The 27,486-nt window shown below is 38.6% G+C and overlaps 3 protein-coding genes across 6 annotated transcripts in view; 2 read left to right on the top strand and 1 right to left on the bottom strand.

The window, feature by feature from the left end:
* The window catches only part of LOC141759697 (casein kinase I), a 407,488-nt gene that overhangs the window by 197,453 nt on the left and 182,549 nt on the right, over positions 1-27,486 (bottom strand). The window lies entirely within an intron of this gene.
* LOC141759512 (uncharacterized) lies at positions 906-19,480 on the top strand. Its single transcript, XM_074621651.1, has 14 exons — positions 906-1,089; positions 3,367-3,560; positions 4,544-4,648; positions 5,763-5,901; positions 7,022-7,172; positions 7,400-7,532; positions 8,971-9,123; positions 9,877-9,914; positions 10,058-10,087; positions 10,202-10,368; positions 11,996-12,474; positions 12,637-12,736; positions 16,070-16,346; positions 17,740-19,480. The coding sequence occupies exons 1-14, from the start codon at positions 958-960 to the stop codon at positions 17,820-17,822; spliced, it is 2,181 nt and encodes a 726-aa protein (XP_074477752.1). The 5' UTR covers positions 906-957; the 3' UTR covers positions 17,823-19,480.
* Positions 23,129-27,486, top strand: part of LOC141759507 (paired amphipathic helix protein Sin3a-like) — a 28,779-nt gene continuing 24,421 nt past the window's right edge. Inside the window, exon 1 of the mRNA XM_074621638.1 lies at positions 23,129-23,342. The gene's annotated coding sequence lies outside the window, so the exon portion shown is untranslated. The remainder of the gene's footprint in view (positions 23,343-27,486) is intronic.

Raw genomic sequence — 27,486 nt, 5'->3', positions numbered from 1 at the left:
AATGGGTAGTTTGTGTTATAGGAACATCTTTGAGCTTGTTGATTAAGGGCTTGAGTTTGCCATGTTATGATTTGAGCATATTTGTTATGCTAAATGCAGTACCTGTGAGGGTTTCTGGACAATATTTGTCATTGTTTTGTGTTGTTGACTGGTTTTTCTAATAATAAATATATTCATCCATTTGCATAAAGCAAGCATATTTGCCCACTACCATGTTGATAAGAGTATTAAATACTTGACAAATCTCCCTTGAAGGTACATTTTGAACAGTTAAAAGATATGTGATTAATTTGCGATTAATTGCAATGAACTATGGCCAATCATGAAATTAATCGCGGTTAGATATTTTAATTGATTGACAGCTGTAGTATTTTTTTATGCTTTCTTATGGAGTCTGACACCTTATTTACATTCTAAGTACAAAAATTAATTAGAAAAAGTTCAGCGGGCCACCCGGCACCCTAATGCATTAAGATCAGTATCACTGCTTTAGATCATTAACACGTTGTTCTGCAAAATAATTCAACAATTCATCTCATTGATTTGTGGCTGTGATAAAATGCTCACTCTACCAGTGCGGTGAGTTTTGATGCTTGGGTCTCTATATGTAACGTCTTTTATTTCAACCGCTCGAGCTTGCATACATCAGGCATCACATGCCACTAATTGCATGAACCATACAATGAATTACAGACTTCACACCACTGAACACTCCTCTATCATCTGTCTCACTCACTAAGACACTAACTGAGTCACACCACAGATGTCAAACAACAGCCTTCTTTCAAGTGTCAGGACTCATTGTATTTGGTATGTGAGATGTATAAAAAAAGACTTTGTTGTAGTTTATAAACAGCATGATGTCTGTTCATTGGTGTTCAGCTTAATATTCATTAAAAATAGCAACTTTCTTTCTCTGTATTTCCCAAAGGTTTCCTTTCTGACTGAAGAGCTGAGATGCTGGACAGATTTATACTGAGCCTCCTGTTGCCGGGCCTGACTCTGGTCCTGTTAGGGCCGGCCTGTGAAGCCTCTTCTCTGGGCCTGACGGTCCACGTTGTGCCCCTGGACAGCGATGGAGGGAATACGGTGAGCAACGTTTTCTCTTCCCCCAAAAAATACTTTTTTTGTCACGGTGTCTTCAAGTCCAAACTCTTTGGCACGAGCAGATTATTACACATATCTATTCTTGCATTTATTTTATTTATTGAGGCCTTCTGTGCCATCTCAACTAATACAAGAAAGTGGAAACCACACCCATATTTATATATCATGCACACCAGTAGGCTGACAAGTGTTTTTTTTTACGTAAAAATAAAAATGTAATTTAAAAAAGCCTATATTATCGTTTTAAAATAATAAGTTATGGTGTATTTGTAGCCCAGTGATAGTTTATCAATCATTAATTTATCCATTAAATCATTCATTAAAATTGCCATTTATTAAAAAAAAGTAAGGGTTAGTAAATAAAGTAAATTTAAGGCTTTTAATAGGTTTTAGTTAAGAAAAAATGTTTATTTTGAATTTTAAAGAATATAAGGGTTGTAAAGAAATAAAATCCCAATGGAAATTGTGAGAAATGCCTGTAAAGTTGTTAATTTGGATGGTTTCAAAACACAATTTAAAACTATGGCTTTCTATATGCAAATAACATAATGATATGAAATGATAACTTTAAATCATTTTAACTTTTTAACAGTAGAAAAAGGGTTTGTATTAGTTCACTGGTTGAAGGAGAGTAATCATATGCACATTACATATAAGTGCAAGGCTATCAGAAAACAGCGTCAATTCAGAAATAGGTCATGCCTGCACACATACTGTCGACATAGATATATATATAGAGAGAGAGAGAGAGAGAGAGACGCTAAAAATGAGGTGTGTCTGTGTCTGTCTATCACACATGAGCCACATCAGTTCTAACTGGGTCTGTCTAGCAATTATTGCATGCACTACTTTTCTTAGTCTGACTCACCGCATGTAGACGGTGGTTATACAGTAAGTCTGCCATTGGTCGCGTATCTCAAGACGATTGGTTTAAAGAAATACAAACAAGCCAGGGCGTTTTTTTTATTTTGCTCAATACCAGAATGAAGATGTGTGGACCCAGACCTTTCTTTAGCGCTGTGGCGATAGGTCTGGCTATGACTTTTCTTAATGTGATTTTACTCCGTTGTGTCACATTTAACTCCATGCCTCAAAAAGTTTAATAATGACAACGTTTCAATCCTACTTGGATCTTCGCCAGGTCAGAATGCTTGAAAAGTGGGAACCACACCGAAAGCTATATATCACCAATAGGCTGACAAACTCAAAATGTTTGTGCATGTAAAAGGTCTGCAAAGTTACGAAGCCCAAATTCCACGACTCTCCCCCACAGAAACACTGCTCCGTAACTGCCTGAAACGCCTTGATTGAAGTCCCGCCTTTTCTTCCGTAACGTGGTGATGTCACCAAGTAACGGTCTTGCATAAAACCTGCCTAGTGGCTAGTTTGGCTCACCCTCAAACAAAGCTAGTTAGAGCGGAGCTGGAGAGGAGTCCGAAGAGTTTGGTTCGGTTGACCAATCACAACAGGAAGGGCCAGCTGACCTATCGGAGCAGACTGGGCTTTTTTTGGGGGGGGGGGGGCGAGAGTGTTTCAGACAGACGGCGAAAAGAGGTGCTGCAGCACAGTTGGTATGAGAAAAATAAAGCGTTTTTTGAACATTAAAGCATGTAAACATGTTCTAGTAGAAACCCAAAATACAAGTATGAACCTGAAAATATGCGAAATAGGTCCTCTTTAATGTTATCATTTCATAACCTCAACATTATGTTGTTTTCATCCTGAAAGCCGTAGTTTTAAATTATGTTTTGAAACCATCCAAACTAGAAACTTTACAGGTATTTCTCACAATTTCCATTGAACTTTTATTTCACTACAATTCTTTTAAATAACTAAAATAAATATTTTTTCTTAACTAAAACTTATCAAAAACCTTCATTTTACTTACTTACTTTACTTACCAACCCTTACTTTTTTAATATATGGCAATTTAAATAAATGATTAGTCTTGATTAAACGAATAAATGAATGATAATGTGTTACATATTTACTGTGTCATTAACCGTCACTGGCTCACAAATACACCGTAATTTATTGTTTTAAAAGGATAATATAGGCTTTTTTTTTAAATTCAATGTAGGTAGTCGGAGTCAAAGTTAAGCCAAAGACAGTAGTCTAAATACCTCTTGAGCTACATAGACTGACTGCAGGTGCCCGTGTGACAACTCACCCTACAGGTTCTGGATCCTCAGCTCAGTCGTAAAATCTGTCACTGCACATAAATGACAGTTTGTCATTTTGCCTCTTTGCTTCCTGCAGGTGCAAGCTCACTTCAGTGCCATCGTTCCCACTCCTTGTCCATCTTTGTCTGGACTGTGTGCTGTAGGGGAGGAGGGCTGTCTCGTCCACACGACCTCAGTACCTTTCAATGGAACCAAACCCGACTTTGGCTGGTGTGTCCGCCAGTGGCAGAAAACTGTCCCCAGCAATTACAGCGCCACCATAACTTTAGGGTATGACACCTACATGTACTTAAACATCTGAAATGTCTCATTCTTTTACAGCCACACCTTTTTCTCACAGTAACCTGTGTTTAAAAGGAGGAAGTCTTTGTTCTTTCACATTTAGTTTCTTCCATTTTGCCTAAATATAACTTGTGAGGTTGTAGAAATTGTCTCGATATGGTTGATTACTTCCTTACTGGCTTTGTTATTATTATATTTATTAGGGCCCTAGCACCGGTCGACGAAGGCCTTATTCAAACTGAAGGAATTATTATATTATTATGATTATGACTATGATTATGATTCATAATCATAATCATAATAATAAAAATAATCACATTTTTGAGGGCCTTAAGGTGCTCAGAAAGTTGCTAAACTTTGCACACTCATCAGACGTGGTGGAAAATGTGTTATTTTAAGGGTCTCGGCTTGGGTGTTGCAAAATGGCTCGCTAGCACCACCTACAACGTTGGAAAAATTGAGCCCCATGTTATATATTATTATTATGCAAACAGTTAAAGTTAACTGAAGTAAGCCATTTCCCTCAATAATATAAATACTTAATTAATACAGAATAAAATAAATAACATCAGTCTGCATACCTATGTTGCTAATTACAGATACAGATCAAGTGATTAAATTTATTTATTTTCCACATGTCTAAGAAGATAATTTTTTGTGTGTAATGAAAAGAATGCCAGTGCCTTATTATATATTTTTTATATAATGTCACACACTGTGATTAGTGTCTCAGGACTCGTTTTGCATGGTGCTCATTGCCTTTATTTCTTCCTGTAGTAATCCTGCCTTTAGTTGTAATGTACTGAGTACTATCTGTGTGCAACAAGTCCTCCAGGCTTCTGTTCTACTCTGTATATTTCTCATGTCATTGATCGAGGATGTTATTTGTTATATTTAATGGGACATTTGAATCAGACTACTTCAAGTAGTTTAATTTACTCTAATACACACTTTTTTTCTGAAATGTTCAGGTCCAACACAGAATTTTATGTATCAATGAAAGCAGGACCAAAGATTCGTGCAAACAGCGGGAGACTCAACCAACCTGCTTATGTTGCTCTCCCTCCTCCACTAAGGTACACATGCACACACACACACACACACACACACACTATGGATGTTTTTATTGGACTTAAATAGTTCTAGTAACAGACGGAAGACAATCTTTAAATGTGTACAATGATCCACAAATATTTTTTATGTGTGTTATCCACAACAGAGCGATTTGCAAATATGCATAACTTACTCTGTAAACGCGTATTTTAATTCATAGGTTTTACAAATGTTAATTGTTTCACCACAAAATCACACCTGCATTCAGTCTCCAAAACTGTATCCTCTCCTGTGTTGTAAATAGTCAAGTGAATTTATTTAAATTGCACATCAACAACACAAAACTTGTGATTTACACAACATTTCATAAAGGAGGCAGAGCATAGACACCAATATAAAAAATTAAGGAAAACGAAGGTTTTGAAGGAAGAAAGTTACACAGGGTTGAACAAGTCAAGGATACTGAAAAGCTTTTCTATTGAATAGATTTTTAAACGTTTCAAGTGGTTGTTTGGATGCTTTGGGGAAAGGCAAAAGCCATATTGTTAATTAAACATAATTAGTACAAAGCTTGAACTTGAATTAAATCAATTAAATTAAATATGACCTTTAATATATGTAATCAATACAAAACCCAAAGTGTACAAACGTAAATTAAGCATTTTACAGGGAAGTTTATGTGTCGGGCCAGTTGCCAGGCAACCAGCGGAGACTCCAGGAAGTTACCGGTCCCTTCCAACCTCGAATGGTTAACTATTCAAGGTCAACTTGCAAAAACTTGTAAAACCTCTCACAAGACTCGCTGCCCGACGTCCTATCCTAACCTTATCCATCTCGCTAGAGTTTCGCAACTTGTGGGTTACATTGTAGACACGACCCTTGAATGGTTAAGGTTAGGATCAGTTAGGATAGGTCGTCGGGCAGCGAGTCTCGTAAGAGTTTTCGCACATTTCCATAACTTGTGGGTAACCATCTGGACTTGACCTAGAAATAACCAGCACCTAACCAATTATTGTGACACGTTGCACCTTGTTTTTCAGTTGTAGAGATTTGACCATATCCACTTTTGCTCCTCCCCTTTGTTGTGGCTGTATTTGTGATTCGAGAGGCTGATTATCTCTTTGTTTCTGGGACCAGGGCCCGTGTGAACTGCCCTCACCACTTCCATTTGTCAGTTAAAGACCTGGATGGTGACAGGGTGACATGTCGCTTTGCCCGGCCCGACGAGGGAGAGTGTCTCAACTGCACTCAGCACTCTTTTATAGAGCTGGAAGAGGTGAGCCTAACGGTTAACATAACACAACACAATTATTAAAAAAAAGCATCAATGTCTCCAGTGGTGGAAGAAGTAGCTGCTCAGATCTTTAACTTACGTGGAAGTAACAATACCACAATGTAGAAATACTCTGTTACAAGTAAAAGTCCTGCATTCAAAGTAAAGTACAAAAATAGCCTGTTAAAAATAAGGAGGATTGTCGCCAGGATTTGTCCTGTCCTTGCTAAAATCATTCAACACTTACTGGATAATTTAAACAAAAGTCTGTATATAAAACAATTTAAAAAGATACCTTTTTTTGCTACTTAGTAAAAAAGCAAAATATTCTGCTTCAATCCATATTTGTCGGCGTTTAGCCTTTCAAAAACAACATTTCATGGCGTTCAAAAATCGACTTCCTCTCGCGTTTGACACACACAAAGAGAGGCTCCAACTTCAACTTCATCAATACTACAAAATGTACTTATATGATCAAAAGTAAAAGTACTCATTATGCAAAATGGCCAAATTCAGAGTGCTATACTATTATATATTACATTATTGGTTTATTATTAATGCATGAACTTGTAAACAGCAATTTACTGTTGTACTTGTGGTTGTAATGAAGCAGATTTCATTTGAACTACTTGGTAACACTTTATAATAACCTTAACTACAAATGGTAATTTGATAGTTAGTTAAACTAAGTTGAATTAACTATCAATTTACCATTTACAAATGATGGTTACTTTAAAGTGTTAACATATACTGTTGGGCACTTTAGTCTCAAACAAATCATCATATTTTAGAGGCTTATCATGTTTTGATTTACTAGTAGTTATAGATGTCAGATAAATGTAAAAAGTAAAATATTCCCCTCTGACATAGAGTGAAATAGAAGTATAAAGCATTTTTAAAGCACAACAATGAAATCTTCAATTAAAGTACAAAAGTTGTGTTTTTCATCTTTTATTGTTACAGTATTTTGCAGTCCAACCTTCAACAGTTTGTTGACTTCCAGGCCAATGGCCCATTTTTGAATAACCCACAGACCTCGTTGTGGATCTTGTTCATTGAAATGATATCATCTCAGTGAAAACTTGACATAGTTACATTGTGTTTGGCTGAACTCTTTTACCAGGAGACATGCATGTTGACGTTCACTGGAAAAGCCTCAGCGGGACAGTATTTCATCTACCTGATGGCGGAGGACCTGATTCCTGTGCCCAAAATAAGCCACGTCACAGACAACAAACCCCTCAGCTCTGTGCCTGTTCACCTCTCTCTCACTGGTGAGTCTGTCAGTCAGATAATAGCAGCATTAATATTGCCTATACATCATTAAGCATCATTGAGCAAACATATAGACGTACAGAATAAGGATGATTAACAGACATAAAACAGCATGATTAAGAGAATATTTGAGTTGAAGTTGTCCCATTTTAGTCCTTCCTTTTATAGTTGTTCTCCAATTATAATTGGAAGTCCTAGAAACGTCTCTTGTTCTCCTTCCTTCCAGTGGAGGAGTCGACTTCCAGCTGCAGTGATGAACCTGTGGCAGCAGGTGAAACCCCCAAAGAGGACGCCACGCTGTTTGTCCTGCCGTACCAGGAGGTGCAGTTCCAAGTCGACTTTACATCACGGCGGGAAAGGTGTGTCCTGAAGGGCCTCTTATATATTTATATATATATATATATATATATATATATATATATATATATATATAATTCGTTTTAACGCCGCTAATTTCTTTAACGCAACTTTTAAGTTTGTTGCGGACTCAGTTTTAAAGCTAGAGTGAAGATACTGGTATCATATGAAACTAGAAAACCTAAGGAATCCATTGGTACCAACCATGTCATACTAGCTTATGCTAAATTTTGACGAGGAAAATCCAGCGTGGCCATTTTAAAAAGGGTCCCTTGACCTCTGACCTCCAGATATGTGAATGTAAATGGGTTCTATGGGTACCCACGAGTCTCCCCTTTACAGACATGCCCACTTTATGATAATCACATGCAGTTTGGGGCAAGTCATAGTCAAGTCAGCACACTGACACACTGACAGCTGTTGTTGCCTGTTGGGCTGCAGTTTGCCATGTTATGATTTGAGCATGTTTTTCATGCTAAATGCAGTACCTGTGAGGGTTTCTGGACAATATCTGTCATTGTTTTGTTTTGTTAATTGATTTTTTAATAATAGATATATACATACATTTGCATAAAGCAGTATATTTACCCACTCCCATGTTGATAAGAGTATTAAATACTTGACAAATCTCCCTTTAAGGTAAATTTTGAACAGATAAAAAATGTGTGATTAATCGCGATTAACTATGAACAATCATGCGATTAATCGCAATAAATGTTTTTAATCGATTGACAGCCCTTAGATATATATATATATATATATATATACAGTATATGAATGAATAGTCTTACTCAGTTGTAGTACTCAGTTAATCAGTATGCATTTGCTTATATAAAACAGGACTTGTATCTGATTTAAAACAGATATTTTACTTTTTATTTTATTAATATAAATCTGAGAGTAATATTAAAGGTGCCAAACCTGAAAGTCAGAGCGCATCTATTGCCTCTCAACGGCTCTCAACATGGCGACAGCTGAGCCGGTGTCTCAAAGCTTACAGCGCTAATGGTGCTAACAGTGCTAACAGAGCTAACAGTGTTTATATTACCTGCTGGGGGGAGGTAAACAGTCTGTGACAGTCTGAACCATATGATGCGAACGCTGCATAATACACGGACTAATTTTTGCACGATTGCATGGAACTAAATCAAATCAACGTTCAGAACGTTCTAAACTTGAAGGCCCTGCGCACCCACACAGGTGCTTTCAGTTATTCTTGCTGATTAAAAGCGTCAATCAAGTGCAGTCCGTACATATCCCACATACACAGCATGTACGTAACACAATGTACCACATTTTAGAGATGTCACAATTACTGTTGTGTGACTCAACACCTGTCGGACACAAAGTGACGATGAGTCATACGTGTCAGAAATGTTCCTTTAAGCAAATTGTTACAAATACAGTTGTGAAATGAAAGGTTTCTCTCTATCTTTCCAGTGTTTCAGAGGTAGCAGTGGTCGGTCCGCCTGAACTGTACAGGGTTGGCTTCAAATCAATCGGCCCCCTGTCGACCATGAAAATGGCCTGGGTCCGCTCCGCAAACAAACTGGCCCGCCTTTTGCCCATCTGCTTCGCTGTGAATACCAAGAGGTAAGTTGTTCTGTAAACTGAATGTCACTAATGCTGCCAGACATAGCGGTGCGATTCACATGAGCACAAGGAAAAAGTGAAAAAGTTCTGGACATTTATATTCAGTTTGTATGAAAAGACACTTTTAAAATGGCCTACAGAATACAAGTGATTCTTTCCTTTGTTTATAATGCAGTATTACAATGCAGTTTCTAGTAATTAGTACCAGAATTGTGCTAAAATGGTGGTGTAAAATGTACTACAATGTCCTACTCAGGTAGAAGTATTCTTATTTAACTGATATTTTACTGACACACCTGGATTCAATATTTGTTTATATAACATTAAAACATAGCTAATTACAAATCTATGCTACTCATATTTACTAGAAACTTCTTACAAGACTTTAAGGCAACACTTTATAATAACCATCATTTATAAATGGTAAATTGATAGTTAATTCAAATTTGTATTAATAGTTATTTTACTGTTAAAAAAAAACATGAAATGATAATTAATAATATTTTTGGGGCATTTTCAAGCCTTTATTTATAGGGCAGTGGATAGTCTAGAAAGGGGGAGAGAGAGAGGGGGCAACATGCGGAAATGGCCGCAGGTCAGGTTCAAACCCGGGCTGCCACGGTTAGGACTCAGCCCTGCTATATGGGCGCCTGCGCTACCAACTGAGCTATCAGGGAGCCCCAAATGTCCATATCTTGAACAGAGCATATTTAGTGCATGACCTGGTCTGATTTGCACTTCTTGTCTTTCCAGTTTGCAGTCAGAGCCCAGATGTGTGTGGCTGTACCAAAGTAAGACCTTCAGCTTCCTAGAAACATCATAAGAATGCCAGTTATGCTTCACTCTTGCTCACAGTACACCAGCCCTAACCTCACAGCGGGGTTTCTCTGCTACAAATATTGACTATTAAAACATGTCTTTCTTAATCTTTCAGGGGAGATGATGACACTACCTGCTGGAACAGGTTGAGAAAATATTACACTTTGTTATATTCAAGTGTTGAGTGTGTGTGATTCAAATCTTGAGTGAACTAATTATACCTGTGAGTATTTTTAAATAATGAAAGACTCTTCTGCAGAGTTGACGTGTGAGAAGACAGAGATGACTCTGCTGCTCCCTATCGACTCCCTGATTGACATCAACCTGTCCGAGCTGCAGCTCAACAGCCCCACCTGTCCCGTCACCTACAACAGCACACACCTGACTGCACGCATCTCCCTGTCTGGCTGCGGCACCAAGCGTGTGGTAACATGATCCTTCCTTCTTTCTTTATTTCTTTCTTTCATCCTGTCTTTCTTTCTGTCTTTCTTTCTTTCTTTTGTCCTGTCTTTCTTTCTTTCTTTCTTTCGTCCTGTCTTTCTTTCTGTCTTTCTTTCTTTCTTTTGTCCTGTCTTTCTTTCTTTCTTTCTTTCGTCCTGTCTTTCTTATTTTCTTTCTTAGCTTTAAAGGGGACATGTCATGCTTCGTTCTTGTATTTTGGGTTTCTACTAAACGTGTTTACATGTTCATTACGTCTTTAACAGTTGTTTATATTATGATCAGAAGTTAATCAAACACAGAATTTTTTTAAATAAAAGTGTTCCTTATTATCTTTATGTAGCCTCCATGTAAAACGATGATGTACCTCCACATGTGACTGGTGGTGATGGTTTGTAAAACGTCCTATCGGTGCCGATAAATCGGCCAAACCGATTAATAGGTCGACCTCTACTACCAACCAACAAACTGTGAAATAAGACAACCCCGTCAGTTTTTTGTGGGCTGCCGACATGTGATTCAACAAGCCATTCAGATTTGGCTCCCCTTCCTATGTCACATGCAGACTCATTAGAATATATGGGCCACAGCGTGAGAACTACCTTTGCAAAGGTGCACCGTATTTTTCTCACAAGCCGATCAGAGCAGACTGGGCTATTCAGGAGGGGGGCTTAAAGAGACAGGCGCTAAAATGGAGCGTTTCAGACAGACGGTGAATACAGGTATATTCAGACAGACAGGATGAGAAAAAATAATGTGGTTTTTGGACATTAAAGCACGTAAACATGTTCTAGTAGAAATTGAAAATACAAGACCAAACCTGAAATGAGCATTATATGTCCCCTTTAAATGGCAAAAAAGATGTTTGTATATACATTGCACTGCATAAATATTGGGAGATTTTTAGTTTTCATTGTTTGGACTCTGTACTCCAGGACACTGGGTTTCAAATAAAACATTGACTATGATGTTTGGTGATGTACCATATGAGTTGTAGCCCTTTTAGCCCTGAGGGACTATGCCTAAAAAGTGCAACAGTTTCTAGATGGTACATCAGATGTAGGGCTGCATTTAACGATTATTTTCATAATCAATTAATCTGCAGAATATTTTCTCAATTCATCGACTAATTATTCTCTAATAGCTCTGATCAGATGTGGATATAAACACACCTATTAGAAATCATAACATCTACGTTTGTTGCATCCACGTGTTTATATGCGAAAGTATGACAATAAAAAAGGCAAAAAAAGGTACTCCTAATTACTAGCTATTTTTGCACCAAAATGTAACTTAGTATCGAATAGAACAGTATTAGTTTCATGCTGTATAATTTATAACTTCCTTTTCTGCATCCATTTATGACTAAGAAAAGGATCACAGCAGTACTTTAAAAGTAACTTAACACCCCCTGAAAAGGTGTACTCCAGGATATTGTTAGGTGTGGTTACAGATCGGGAAACTGGAAACTTTCAACCAGAAAGGGCAGGGAAACATTGCTTTTCAGTCTGGTGTTAAGTTACCCCCCAACATTTTTTTTTTTTTGCATTGACAGATTATTCAGCTGAATGTGAATTCTGACTAAACTCTTCCTCATCCTCTCCTTTTTTTCCAGCACTCTGGTTCAGAGCTGGTTTACACCAACACCTTGCAAAGTGTGCGTCCCCTCACGATGGTCAGCCGCATGCCCTCCCTCGTCCTCCCTCTGGCCTGCCGGATCCCTGGAGCCCAGGTCAAGGGACCGCAGTACACGATGGCCTTGCCCACAGAGACGGAGGCCTTCGGTGAGATCCGTATTTGGGTAGAAATGCACCTACCAGGAGAGGGGCCCCTGTCAAAGTTCACACGCAGCCCCAAGTTACGCTCCCTCCGGATGCGTCGAGAAGTAGGACCACTGTCAGGGAGGAACGGGACCTCCACCAACTCCACTGATAACAGCACCTCCAGCAGCTTGGCCCTCGGGGACAGGTACAACCAGCTGGACCTCCATGTGTTGTCCAACTGCAGCATTGAACGAGCCGAGATGGTAGTGACCAACTGTTATGAGTCTGCGACGGAGGACTTTGCAGTATCCTACCCCCTTTTGGAGCAAGGGTCAGTGACAAATTTGACTTGTTTCCTGTAATAGTTTGAGGTTACCATCTTGAAGAGGAAACTGCATGAAAAAGTCTAAAAGAAATACTGACTCTCTTTTGCAGAAGTCACCTCTGAATTCGAAACATATCATATGACTAGTTCTCTCATTTTTTCCTCCAGGTGTACAAGCTCCGACACCACATTAGAGGTTGTTACAACAAAAACCAATTCCAAGGTTTACCGCCTTGATCTGAGTTCCGTGAAGACCCAAGGATCAACGGTCTGTACTCTCATGCAACACACACATGGTACAAACATTCATGTTTCCCACACAATGAATTGTATTAACCTTGGTGATCTCTTAAAGTGGCAGTAGGCAGTATATTTTTGGCATCATTGGGCAAAAATTCCATAATAACCTTTCAGCATATTGTAATTCAAGTGTTCTGATAGAAAACTAGACTTCTTCTCCGCCTCATGGCTCTGTTTTCAGGCTTTAAAAAATCTAGCCTGTGACGGGTGACTTTGACCAATCACAGGTCATTTCAGGGAGAGCGTTCCTATTGAGCGTTCCTATTGGCTGTCCTCAGGCTGGTGGGCGGTGCTTAGTATTTCCTCAACAGATCTCAACATGGCTGCCGGATCACAAAATTTCTCATTTTACAGCTAAACAGTACACTACAAGAAACAATTTGAGACGAGGAATAGAAATTACAGTAACGGAGTATTAATTCTTATTTTATCAGTGCTGCTTAGACGACAGACTCCAGCTTGGCTCTGATTGTTTGTTTCCCTCCGTCTGTGAAATCTTGCAGATGCCGTTAGGAACACCGGAGGACACCGGAGGACCCGGTGCCTCTGTGTCCTCACACAGAGGCACATGATTTTGTTCAGATTACCTGTGCACTACTTACATTTTATATAAATAACTTTTTTTAATCATATTATCAATCTATCCACTGCAGCATTAACTTTTCTGTTTGTTCAATATTTCAGTTTATGTCCAAATACATGCAAAACTAATGACATTCCCATCAGCCTCAGCTGTACAACATGTTTATCATTAATTAGCTAATGTGAGCATGCTATAACATGCCAAACTAAGATAGCGACCAGGGTTAACAATATCAGCATGTAAGCTTTGTTACTGTGAGCCTGTTAGCATGTTTGCGTAAGCATTTAACTCAACGCACTACTGTGCCTAAGTACAGCCATCCGATTCGAATGTTATCAAGGTTCTTTATTAGACATATGTCAATTCCAGCAAAGCACTCATTGGCAATGAAAATCTTTGGTCTCAGGTTCCTTCAACAATGCTCATAAAATATGTGTATATAAAAGGGGAAATGCAAAATGATAATCTAAGGCATAAAATGGTGCAGTTCAAATAAATATAAACATAAGTAAATATAAAATAACAATGTAAATTTGTAATTTTGTTGATGACAGGCCATTAAAGCAGCAGTGGGTAGAATTGGAGCAAATATGATTTTAAAAAGTTATTTTTATAAAACGGTCAGTTGTGCATTAGACGGGTAATCTGATGTGCCTCTGTGTCCTGTTCACACCTGGCATTAACATGCGTCTCCACATGCTTCTTGAGTGACCACTTGTGATCCGATCTTACTTCCCTGTTCTCTATGCAAATAAATACATCGTAAACACATGGCTAATATAGCAGGCGTTGTGACGTAATATTATATGTTATATATCATATTCGTGAATTTGGGTACATTTTATCAACATCAAAATAAAAGGTAATTGTACCGGCGGTCCCCGGGGACCTCCGTGCCGCTGGCACCGCTTCCTTTGCCAGGCAACAGCGGGGTACAGAGCTTCAGAGAGCCGGGGATGAGAATGTTTGCGACCTGGCCACCATGTTTGGATCAGTTGAGGAAACACGAAGCACCGCCCACCAGCTGGATCACAAACTTTCTAATTTTACAGCTAAACCATGCACTACAAGATGTTTCTGAAAACATTTGAGGAGAGAAATAGGCATTACAGTAACAGACTATTGATTCATATTTGATCAGCGCTGCCTAGTTTGACCGTTTGGTCGGAGTTTGCAAGTGATCAACACCTGCCTCCGTTGAATGAACAGCCAATAGGAACGCTTTCTCTGAAATGACCTGTGATTGGCCGAAGTCACCCGTCAGGATTTTTTAAAGCCTGAAAACAGAGCCATGAGGAGGTGCAGAAGTTTACAAATATGAAGAGAAATTACAATATGCTGAAAGGTTATTATGGAATTTTGGCCCAATGATGTCAGACACATTCTGCCTACTGAAGCTTTAATCAAACACATACATTTTTCAACAAAAGTGGCCCTCATTAGGTATGTGTAGCCCCCATGCCACGCCAAAAACATCCTGCCTACCATCGCTTTAAATAGGCGTTATCGGTCGCTATAAGCACCATAGATGTGGGTCAGTAGGGGCCTACAACTTGTTTAGGTTAAGGAAACAAAACAACTTAGTTAAGTTAAGTGAAAAGCATGTTTTGGCCTAAAATAAATACATTTCAAAAGTGAAAGCGAAACTTTGACACTTGTCTACACAAAGACAACTACACGTTGTTGGTTTCACACAGGATGCGAATCCCAGTTTCCTGGTTGAAAACCGTGTGTTTTGTGTCCCATCCATTGCCCCCAACCTCCACCCCATATGGAGTCTCAGGCTGTCTATACTACAGCTCTTAACTTCTGTTTCTGCTGTCTGCCTCTCCTGTCACTGTCAATGTTCTTTTTTCTGTGATCTACTATATGAATAGATGATAAAACCTAATATTGGGTGTAGTAGGCCGCTATTGACCCACATCTATGGTGCTTATAGCGACCAATAATGCCTATTTAATGGCCTGACCCCACAGAGTCACTAGCGTGCTCTTGTTTGTTGAGGATTAAATATTGCCTTGATTTACACTTCTTGAATTTTTGTTTTTCTTAAAGGGACTGTTTGTAACTTTTTACAAGTATAAATCTACCGGGTCGGTGTCCCATGCGCGTTCGCATGTGGCTACGCTGTTCAGACCGCTCCTCTGCCTGCTTGTCTTCACTCATACAACGCGCGCGTTCTCGCTCCACCTCACGTTCATGCGCGCACACTACACACTGCAGAAGAGTTAGTTTAGCTCTTAAAATATCTAGTGAATGTACAGTGGACGTTTTTGCAGAAATAACTGCTGCAGCTCCTCCAGACCAACAGAGGTTTTCCGTGTCTTGTGAAGTGACGGGGCTCCGCAGCGAGAAACGTTATCGTCTCTGACCAAAACTGCGGTGTCTTCCTTGTTCTCTCCGGCCGCGGTCGGAGAAGATAACGTTTCTCTTCCTGCTTCAGTGTGTTGAGCGACGCTCGTTCATGTCTGTGTAGAGCGAGCAAGCGCGAGCCCGACGCTGACTTTCGTTGACTTAACGGCCACAGGTGTTGCTGTTAACAAGCATTTCTGAAAGTTACAAATAGTCCCTTTAAACAGTGCCTAAATGTATTGTTACAATATTCTGTCAACCAGTGATTCATGTCTCATAAATAGATAACGTAAAGTTGTAAAGTGATATGTTTTTGAGCCGTGTCTCCACACCGTTAACTTGTGTCTATTTATTTTGTGTTTGCAGATGTATTGCCAGTGCACGGTCAATCTGTGCATCGCCATGCTGCCCTCTCAGAAGTGCCCAGATCTGTGTAGTCGCTCCATTAATCACAGAACGGTGGTTCAGAGTGTGTTTACCAAAAGCTACACCGTTAAATCAGCAGCTGTCAGCCTCGTGGTCACCACTACTGCAGCGCCCACAACAACCATCATCACTACTACAACCACAACCACAACCACAACCACAACTACTACTGCTACTGCTACCGATACCACAGCTACCGATACCACCACCTCACATGGTAGGACCTTATCTCTAAATAAGCCTCTATGTCTTTGTTTTTTTAATTTGTGATAATTCATGAAAGTTAATATAAATCCACTGGCCTGTGAATCACTGTTATCACTGATAACTGCAAAGTGAATTCAAGTTTATAAAGCAAATCTGCAAGCAAAACATTTTCCTTTATCTTTAAAGTTTTCTGTGAAGGTTGTTTTATTTTGGAGAAAAGTACTTACAAAACATAGACTGTATATAAGAAGTGGACGTAGTCTACTTGGCGTCACCCATTGGTTTGTGGACTTCCGTTTTGAAGCCTCGAGTCCGGCAATTTGGCAGTCGCCATTTTGTTTTTTGCAACCAGAAGTGACACGAGAGGGTGGAGTTAAGTACAACCGAACACTAAATAAGAAATATCTAGACGAACAAAATGTTACAATTAACTTTCATGAACTGACAACACACTGTGAAAGGGTTAAAGTTGTAAGAGGAAAACACGTAAAACTCCCAGACCGAACAACGCCGTGGTAGCGACCTGTCAATCACAAGGTAGCGACGCCCTAAAGCATACTCTGCTTTATGTTCTGTTTGACTCTAAATGGGACCATAATTTACTAAATGAACATCATGCTGTATTGAAGAAGACTGGAAACTAGCGATTGAGACCATAAACTCATGTTTACAATGTTTACTGAGGTAATCAATCAAGTGAGAAGTAGGCTCATTTTCTCATAGACTTCTACACAATCAAACTTCTTTTTGCAACCAGAGGAGTCGCCCCCTGCTGGATATTAGAGAGAATGCAAGTTTAAGGCACTTAAGCATTGGCTTCACTTTTCAGACCCGGAGGTAGCCTACAGTTACCAATACAGATTAAGCTGTTTGATATTAATCGCCAACCGCAGAGCTGGCTAGAGGCATAAACAAACTGAACAACTGCTTTCAGTATCATCGCACTGCAGAGCCGGAGAGCCCAAGCCCCCACAGACTCACAGTTTTAAAAGCATGCACGCGCCAATACCAGAACTACAGTTAGACATATGGATGGCTCTTGAAGTCGTGCATGCGTACGTCTTAAACTGTGGCTATTGAAGTCGGGCATGTGTACGTCTAAAACTGTGGCTCTTGAAGTCGTGCTTGCGTATGTCTAAAACTGTGACTCTGCGGGGCTGGGGCCGGGCTCTCCGGCTCTGGGCCCCAAGATTAGCAAATTAAAAATGTGTATTTCAGGGTCCACTTTTATTATTTCCGTAATTCATAATAAGCACTCTTCTAAGACATGTATTTTTTGCATAATTGAAGTATTCATTCAAGTTACCTTATCTTTTTTTTAATGTCACTTTTTGAAATTTGAAATGTACCCACAAACAAACAGTTATTGTAAATGTGTAACCTCTTCCTCTCGTCTCTTGCAGCTCCAGAACAGGCCTCAGCCATGGCAACAGGAGTGATTTTGACGACAATCATCATACTTCTTCAAAACATCTTCCTTTACTGAACATGCTGCTGGATGATGATCTGTGAGAATATGAAGCGCTACATTTGCCTGTTTTGGACATTTTGAAGATTGAATCCCACACATGATTCCCCTGCATATTTTGAGCTTTTTCAGAGAAGCAAATAAAAGCAAGAGCACACTACATGGCTGTCAAAAAAAAGAAAAAGAATATAGGATAATTGCTGCAATGCTCACGTTGAATAATGCATATTACTGTATCTCATCACACCAGTAGTGGTAGGATGCTAAAGGATGTGACACAGACAAGAGGTCACACAATAAAGTCCTGGAAGCCTAATGGTCTGAGACGCTGACCGTGTAATTGCAACATCCCTGGTTCAACTCCCTGGACTTTGTTGTATGTCATTCCTCCTCTATTTCCCCGAACTTCCTGTCAGCTCTCTACTGCTTTTAGCAAATAAACGTAAAAAAAAATCCTTTAAAAAAAAACTTAATAAGAGCACCAGATTTTGTTATTCTGCACTATTTTGTGTACCTTACTGGCTAGATGCTGGATTTATTAGAGTAAATTGTTACAAATTCAATCAGCATTTTGTCTCCTTCATTATTAGAGGAAAATTACAAAGACTAAATAATGAAATCCAGTCAATAGCTAACCAGACTATGTATTGTTGGATGTTCAAAACTATTGAGCAGGGGACAACAAATTTCTCCTTGTGAGCTCTTATTGGGACTCTAAATTGCCCGTATGTGTGAATGTGAGCGTGGATGGTTGTCTGTCTCTATGTATCAGCCCTGTGATAGTCTGGCGACCTGTCCAAGGTGTACCCCGCCTTCGTCCAATGCCAGATGGGATCGGCTCCAGCCCCCCACCCACTCCCAGGTGTATTTGAAAAACATAAAAGATAACTCCAATATTTAATCAGACCCTCTAATATCCAATTTGTGCATTTTGTCTTCGACCTAAAAAAACGGTGGTGTCTAGAAGGTAACCTGCAAATTGCAAAAACGTTTCGCTGCCCGACGACCTTTTCTAACGTTAACCATTCGAAGTCAGTGCTTAACCATAGATATTCAAGATTAATGCCTAACCTTAACTATTCGAGATCAATGACTAACGTTAACCATTCAAGGTCAATGCCTAACTTCAATTATTTGAGATAAATGCCTAACCTTAACTATTCGAGGTCAGTGCCTAACCTCAACTATTCGAGGTCTATGCCTAACCTTAACTATTCGAGGTCAGTGCCTAACCTCAACTATTCGAGGTCTATGCCTAACCTTAACTATTCGAGGTCAGTGCCTAACCTTAACTATTCGAGGTCTATGGCTAACCTCAACTATTCGAGGTCAGTGCCTAACCTTAAGTATTTGAGGTCAGTGCCTAACCTTAACTATTCGAGGTCTATGCCTAACCTCAACTATTCGAGATCAATTCCTAACCTTAACTATTCGAGAGCGATGACTTACCTTAAGTATTTGAGGTCAATGCCTAAGCTTAACCATCTTGCGAGAGTTTTGCAATTTGCAGGTTACCTTCTAGACACAACCCTAAAAAACAGTTTGAGACAGTAAAATTGTGCTTATGGTTGTGTGATGTGCACCCCTCTTTACCTTAAATGTAAAAAAGAAAAATATTTTTCTATAATAAAGTGTTGGAACAACATAATATACTATTAAACACTTATGTAAACTGAGTTTTATGTTTTATTGATCTGTTTTGTTACAGAGCTGTACAGGCTGGTGGTCAGTTAGACAGCTGTTTGAAAAATGTAAAAAATGTTGTAGCACTAGTAAGAAGGAGCTAGTTTGAACAAAACAAAACATTGTAGTGTTATTGGAGAAAAGAGTATGTACACATCTTTTAATACATTATAATATCAGTTTACTTCTTTTTAATTTACTTAGTTATTGACATTATTATATATAACAATATTAATACTGCTACTACTACTAATAATAATGATTATTTTAGAGCACTTTTCTAAAATCAAGTTACAAAGCGCTTCACATAAGATAATAAATATAACCAACATTTTTTAAAAGCATATTGAACAACGTATAGGTGACTTAAAGATAATACAATTAACCAGATAAATAAGTGTAAACCACAATCCATCATAATTAAATAAAATAAAATAAAATAATAATTAAATATTTATTATAACTGTACATCTTTGTTCGTCTTTTGGCTGCTCCTGTTAGGGGTCGCCACAGCAAATCATATACATATACTGTATATACAGTATATTAAAATTATATATCCTATAACTAAAAAACGTGTGAGATCGTGAGGGTAAGCGGTAACATTGAGGAGGGAGACATCACGGTGGTGTTGTGAATGAGAGAAAGAAAAAGTTATTTTCTGATTGTTTCGTGGCAGTTACGTTCTAAAGCACAAATAAATAACCATCAAACACTCAACAGATGATTTACTGTGGAGAAAGACACTCTCAGTTTCATTTTCCTCCTCTGTATTTCTTTCATTAAATCCAGCATGCATCAGTAAATACTATTCATCAGTAAATATAGTCGCAGTAAGACAAAGATGTTTTTTTTTTTTACTATTTTTTTTTAGATGAAACAGGCAGACACACTGAACTGCAGGCTGCAGAGTGTTTCCCACGATAATAATGCGTCAACGCAAATTCTTTTTAACGCCACTAATTTCTTTAACGCATTAACGCAATTGATCTTTCGGAGGTTGTAGTTGGCTCAGTTAAAGTTAGTTTTAAAGCTAGTGAAGATACTGGCCTCATATGAAACTAGAAAACCTAAGGAATCCACTGGTACCAACCATGTCATACTAGCTTGTTGTGAAGGAGGCTAAATCGGAGGCCAAATTTATGCTAAATTTTTCAAAGGGGTCCCTTGACCTCTGACCTCAAGATATGTGGATGAAAATGGGTTTTATGGGTACCCACGAGTCTCCCCTTTACAGAGATGCCCACTTTATGATAATCACATGCAGTTTGGGGCAAGTCATAGTCAAGTCAGCACACTGACACACTGACAGCTGTTGTTGCCTGTTGGGCTGCAGTTTACTATGTTAGGATTTGAGCATATTTCTTTATGCTAAATGCAGTACCTGTGAGGGTTTCTGGATATCTGTCATTGTTTTGTGTTGTTAATTGATTTCCAATAATAAATACATACATACATTTGCATAAAGCAAACATATTTGCCCACTCCCATGTTGATAAGAGCATTAAATACTTGACAAATCTCCCTTTAAGGTATATTTTGAACAGATAAAATATATATATATTAATTTGTGATTAATCGCAATTAATCATGGACAATCATGTCATTAATTGTGATTAAATATTTTAATCGATTGACAGCCAATGGTTTTTAACTGCTCTACTTTTTAAATGAATGTTTACATGAAGGTCTGAGACTAGTATTGTTTTAAAATTATTTTACAATGTTTAAAGGCTGTTGCAAACACTCACATTTTAAAATCCATACCCTAAATTGGTAACATATCCTGGGAAAATCCAGGATAATGTAAAATGAAAAATAAAAAGTAATATATTGAACAAAAAATTGTGTTATTTGAGCCAATTTATTAACTATTTGTATGTTCTTGCCTGTATATGAAACAGAGCACTGACCTCTCCTGATCTTATATCTTACTGGACAAATATGTGTGTCTTTTCCAGAGCTTTATGGCACTGTTTACTGCTTTGAATATGTAAATATAGTAAGTAGACCGTTCTGTAGATAAGTGTCTGTGTAAAAAAAAAAAAAAAACTCAATTGTCGCAGGCTTTAAAGCTGCAGTGGGTAGAATTGGAGCAAATATGATTTTAAAAAGTTATTTTTATGAAACACTCACTACATCCTGACAGTAGTGCACAAGACAGGTAATCTGGAAAAAAATCATGTGCCTCTGTGTCCTCCGGTGTCCTCCGATATCCTCCTAATGGCATCTGCAAGATTTCACAGACTGGAGGAAAACAACCAATCAGAGCCGAGCTGGAGTCTGCCGTCTCTGAGCAGCTGTCAATCACTCGTGAACTCCGATCAGATGGTCAAACTAGGCAGCGCTGATCAAATATGAATCAATATTCTGTTACTGTAATGCCTATTTCTCGCCTCAAATGTTTTCAGAAACATCTTGTAGTGTACTGTTTAACTGTAAAATGAGAAAGTTTGTGACCCGGCAGTCATGTTGAGATCATTTGAGGAAATACCAAGCACCGCCCACCAGCCGGAGCACAGCAAATAGGAACGCTCTCTCTCTGAAATGACCTGTGATTGGCCAAAGTCACCTGTCACGGGCTAGATTTTCTAAAGCCTGAAAACAGAGCCATGAGGAGGTGCAGAAGTCTAGTTTTCTCTCAGAACACTTGAATTACAATATGCTGAAGGGTTATTATGGAATTTTTGCCAAATGATGTCAGACACATTCTGCCTACTGAAGCTTCAATCAAACACATACAGTTTTCAACAAAAGTGGCCCTCATTAGGTATGTGTTGCCCCCATGCCACGCCAAAAACATTCTGCCTTCTGCCTCACTTTAAATAGGCGTTATCGGTCGCTATAAGCACCATAGATGTGGGTCAGCAGGGGCCTACAACTTGTTTAGGTTTAGGAAACAAAACAACTTAGTTAAGTTAAGGGAAAAGCATGTTTTGGCTTAAAATAACTACATTTAAAAAGTGAAAGCGAAACGTAACGCTTGTCAACACAAAGACAACTACACGTTGTTGGTTTCACACAGGATGCGAATCCCAGTTTCCTGGTTGAAAACCATGTGTTTTGTGTCCCATCCATTGCCCCCAACCTCCACCCCATATGGAGTCTCAGGCTGTCTATACTACAGCTCTTAACTTCTGTTTCTGCTGTCTGCCTCTCCTGTCACTGTCAATTACTACGGTCGCTAGAGGTCACTGTCGTGTTCTTCTTTCTGTGATCTACCATGTGAATAGATGATAAAACCTACAACTTGTTTAGGTTTAGGAAACAAAACAACTTAGTTAAGTTAAGGGAAAAGCATGTTTTTTATGGAATTTTTGCCCAATGATGCCAAAAAATAGTCTGACTACTGCAGCTTTAAGACCTGGCATGTACTTTAATTCATAATGCATACCTTTTTATAAAGTTATCTCCAAGTAGCATAGATCTATATCTGTTGAAATTAACATTAACATCCACCTATAATGTACAATAATGGAGGCTTTGGGTGCAGATAAACCTGCACTTGGCATGAGCATAAAGTAAAGCAGACGCCTTTAACCAGAGCTACTGGCTCGCTGCCCTGACTGTATTTGTTTTCATCCTGGTAGATGTGACCAATCCCGGCTGAGACTGGGAGGAGACTAACCCGCCTTCAACTTAGACCCGCCTCTCTGTTCAGGGAACACCGCTTCATACATACACTGTTGTTAGCGACGTAGCCTCCACGGACAATCTCATCTATTTGACATCTCACTTTGTCAGAAGTTCACTTTGTGTCCCGGCCGGGTGAACGTGCTCGTAGCGGTGTTACAGGTGTGGTTTACAGGTGCTCTGGTGCGAGTCTGATCGCTGCTGGTGGCTGAGTCCTGCGAGGTGAGTTGACTACTAGCATTAGCCTGTTAGCAGCCGATAGCTCGCTGCACTGATGGGGGGGTTGGTTGTTGTGCTAACCTAGCATGTCAGCTAGCTGCTATATAACCTTGCCGAGCAGAGCAGAGAGAGAGTTAACACCCGCTGCTTCACATGTTGGTTTGTCTTCCGTCTTCCAGCAGAATAGCATGTGGGGGTTCAGCAGCGGCTCCGTTACCTAGCAGCGCCGAGGAGTGAGTCAAGCTAGTGAGGCTAGTGAGGCTAACTGGAGCTAGTAGGCTAAGAGCGGCGACCATGAATTAGCCGACATGCTAACGCTGAGCTGAGCAGACTGAGCTGACAACATGCATTATGTTGTCCGCTTCTTCCCGCTGTGTGTGTGTGTACTGAATGGGTTTAGGTGTTTGTTACTGGGGCAACCAGCGGTACTGGCTGTGAAGCCGTTTTCTGTCGAACTTCTCTCACAACAGCCGTTAACGCGACGCTACCCGCTAATGCAGGAGAAGCTACGTGTTAGCTCGTGTTAGCTGGTTCTTCCTGACATAAGCAGCTAGCAGAGCTGGTATCTGATCTATGAGCTACACACTATGTGACTTTATTCAACTCCCCGGTGTGTTATAAACTAAACAGCTGACTGTGTTGTCGCGCTGTCAGCTGTGATGAAGCGTGGCTGTTTTCTCCTCCACGTTCAGATCATCTGGATGTGTGTTTTAGTAAGAGTCACATTTATACTGAGGACGACCCGAGAGAGACGAACCGACCACTCGCTGCTGCTTCTTGTCTCACAACTAGTCTTTAATCTGCAGGTTAGCTCGCTTTGACACATAACTTGGAGCTAGGAGGAGGAGAGCCAGCAGCGTCAGCCATCAGACAAGCGAAAGCGGTCATCTCACCGACAACGGGCTGGCGTTAAGCTCGGTGTTTGGCGGAGAGGGGGAGGGGAGGAGAGAGAGAGAGAGAGGCAGCGCCTACACGCCTGTAAAAGTGTCGGCTGGCGGCTAAATGGTAGCCTTTTTACGACTAATTTCGCCATCTTTTACTGTCTGTCGCGTTTGCTTCGCGTTTCGGTGAAGAAAATGTGAAGCTGGATGTGCGACAGACTCGATCTCGGCGACTGAAGACCGTACACGCTCAGCGGTACTAGTGATGCAGAGCAGCGAGGCACAATGTCGGCTCTAGCGCTCACCGACTGCAATGACGTCTGCTTAGGGACCGTCCACAAATTACTTTACTCTCTATGTGTGCATGTTAAGACAGAGGATAAACATCTTTTTTATTCTTATGCAATCGGCAAATTGGCTGTTTGAATTTGTCAAATTGGGTGTTATTTTCTTTAAAATGTTTGCATGGCATTTATAATAATAATAATAATAATAATAATAAATTTTATTTATATAGCGCTTTTCTAAAAACTCAAAGACACTTTACATATATAAAAAGATCATAAAACAAGGACATCATAAAAAAAGATATAAAACACACAATATTAATTTATGTTTTGTATAAGGTATATATTTTTATATCACCGACAGTTTGACAGTGGATATAACTCTGTATTTTCCTGTTTCAACCCCCTGAAGAATTAGTAATTATTTAATTATTTGTTTTCATCTAATTGTGTTATGAAATCATGTTATTATGTATTATTATACATTTTACTATTATGTCGATAATGGGGGACATACAATAGTGCAAAGTTTGAAACTGTGTGTGTGTGTGTGTGTGTGTATCTATATCTATATATGTATATGTGTGTATATATATTTGTGGTATTTAACTATTAAGTTTAATAATCTGGTAACTTCATTGCATCTTAATAGCAGGACAAAGGATCCCTTTACACATATAGCCTATTACTTGAAAGACGGTCCCTAACTGGCTGCAACAGCCATTCTGCTGAATGATGATGGCACGTCTATTTATGGACACTCATGGACAATAAGTTTGTCTAACAATTTCCTCACAGCCTTCAGTGGTATCAAGTTATAGAATAAGAACCATTTAGGATAATTGATGGTAGAAATGAATGGGCTGTGTCTGTTCAACATTAGTTCCACTACAGTACTGTTAAGTTAAGGAATTGTGGACATCTTGCAAATGATGTTTTCATTAATCATTATATCTAATGATTAAATTAGGGCTGGGTGATATGGGGAAAATAAAATATCACAATATTTTTTTATCAAATACATTGATATCGATATTGCTACAATATTGTAGGGTTGATTACTGGTGCTTGCACAAATGATTTACACAATGATTTGCACAATGATTTGATATCAGTAATGAGGATATAATGACTACGTTGGTAAAAGCAAATAAAAGAACAACTGGAACAGTCGTGTAAGTTCAGAAAATGGCATCAATTTACTGTAATGCAGCCTTTAAAACCAGGAAAAGACAACACTTAACGGCATAATACGATATCCAAAATCTAAGTCTATCTATCTAGTCTAGATATCTAGTCTCATATCGCAATATTGATATAATGCCCAAGCCTAAGTTAAATAATTTATTTATTGAACTTCATTGCATCTTAATAGCAGGACAAAGGATCCCTTTACACGTACAGTATGCCTATTACTTGAAAGACGGTCCCTAACTGGCTGCAACAGCCATTCTGCTGAACGATGATGGCACGTCTATTTAGGGACACTCATGGACAATAAGTTTGTCTAATAGTTTCCTCACAGACTTTGTTTTGATGTACTAAGTTTCCGCCTTTTGTTTTCCCCTGATTTTATTTTTCTTTGTTAGTAATTTGCATTTTGTGGATTTTATTTTAATTTGTAAATTTAGGAATCTCGTTCATCATTTCCAAGTGTAAATTTAGTACAAATAAAGATTGAAATTAAGATAATTACTCGGATTGAAAATATCACTGTGGTGGCTGCAGGGTTGGAAATATAAAATTGTCTTGTGGATTACAAAATCTAGCAGCCAAACAATAGATTACCATTGTTTTCTTTGGCTGGTGTGTGAAGCAAATCTAGCAGCCACGTGCAAAATTTACCAGCATTTGGCTTGTACTAATTTCCAACCGTGGGTGGCTGCAGCGTTCATTTATCCGGCAGACTGAGACTGTTTAGCCAAACTATGTACACAGACTAGACCGGTCACATTTTTCAAACACACAACTTTTACAATCTATAGTTGTAAACTAGAGCCTCTGGTTAAAGCCTGACTCTTAAGTTAGTTGTTAACCTTTTACAGTTGTCATGATCATTTCTGCCGTTAAGAACCTGTGTGACAGTTTTATTGGATTGTATCATACTGAAACACCTTTCACTGCTTCCAGAATGACCATAGAGTTGAATCGGTAACACTTTATAATAACCATCATTTATAAATGGTAAACTGAGATTTAATTAAACTTAATTCATAGTTATTTTACAGGTAACAAAAAACGAAATGTTAATTAATGTTTAAAGATTATTAGTAATGCTATAATTTGTTATTTTATCATTAGTTAATATTTAATAATTAGTTTATAAATTATATATTGTATCATAGCCGATAGGAGACGACAACAATTACATTCTGATTACATTAGTAAAGTATTTATTATCAGTTTATTGTTGCACACATTATAACATTTAACATACTATCTTAGCTATTTGTTAGTGATTACCAAATGTAAACCATTAAGAAATTGTTTGTAAAACATCTATAAACATTAAATAGACAGATGGACCAGAAACCAATTATTAACCATTGACAAAGTATTAACTATCTCTCCAAATAATGTTTATAAATGCTTTACAACATATTTATTAACCATTTAACAAGATATTATAATTATCAGTTGCAACTATATGATAACATTCAAATAATGTTTATAGATGTGTATATTATCATTGGTCATGATAAAAACATTAAGAGCACCTATTGCAGTTACAAGCATGAGGTTTAAAAAAAAAAAAAAAAAGGTTACAATCACCATCCCACCCTTTTAATGAGCTCATTTTTTTAATCAAGAAAAACTTGATAAATATTTGCATTTATTGTCATCTAGTCTTATAATCAGAATTCTGTTTGGATTGCATTTAGAATATCAGAAAGTGTGCAGACAAACTCACAAGGACTACTGGCATGTCTCAAATGACTGTGAAGTAACTTGCTAGGAAATAAAATTTGTGTAGGTATA

Source organism: Sebastes fasciatus, chromosome 2 (assembly GCF_043250625.1).
Source record: "Sebastes fasciatus isolate fSebFas1 chromosome 2, fSebFas1.pri, whole genome shotgun sequence".
Taxonomy (NCBI): Eukaryota; Metazoa; Chordata; class Actinopteri; order Perciformes; family Sebastidae; genus Sebastes; species Sebastes fasciatus.
This window is presented reverse-complemented; position numbering and strand designations above follow the sequence as displayed.

Coding starts and splice junctions, on each gene's coding strand:
- LOC141759512 (XM_074621651.1), top strand. CDS start 958: ATGCTGGACAGATTTATACTGAGCCTCCTGTTGCCGGGCCTGACTCTG. Junction 7,533..8,970: donor TTTACATCACGGCGGGAAAG/GTGTGTCCTGAA, acceptor CTATCTTTCCAG/TGTTTCAGAGGTAGCAGTGG. Junction 9,124..9,876: donor TTCGCTGTGAATACCAAGAG/GTAAGTTGTTCT, acceptor TTGTCTTTCCAG/TTTGCAGTCAGAGCCCAGAT.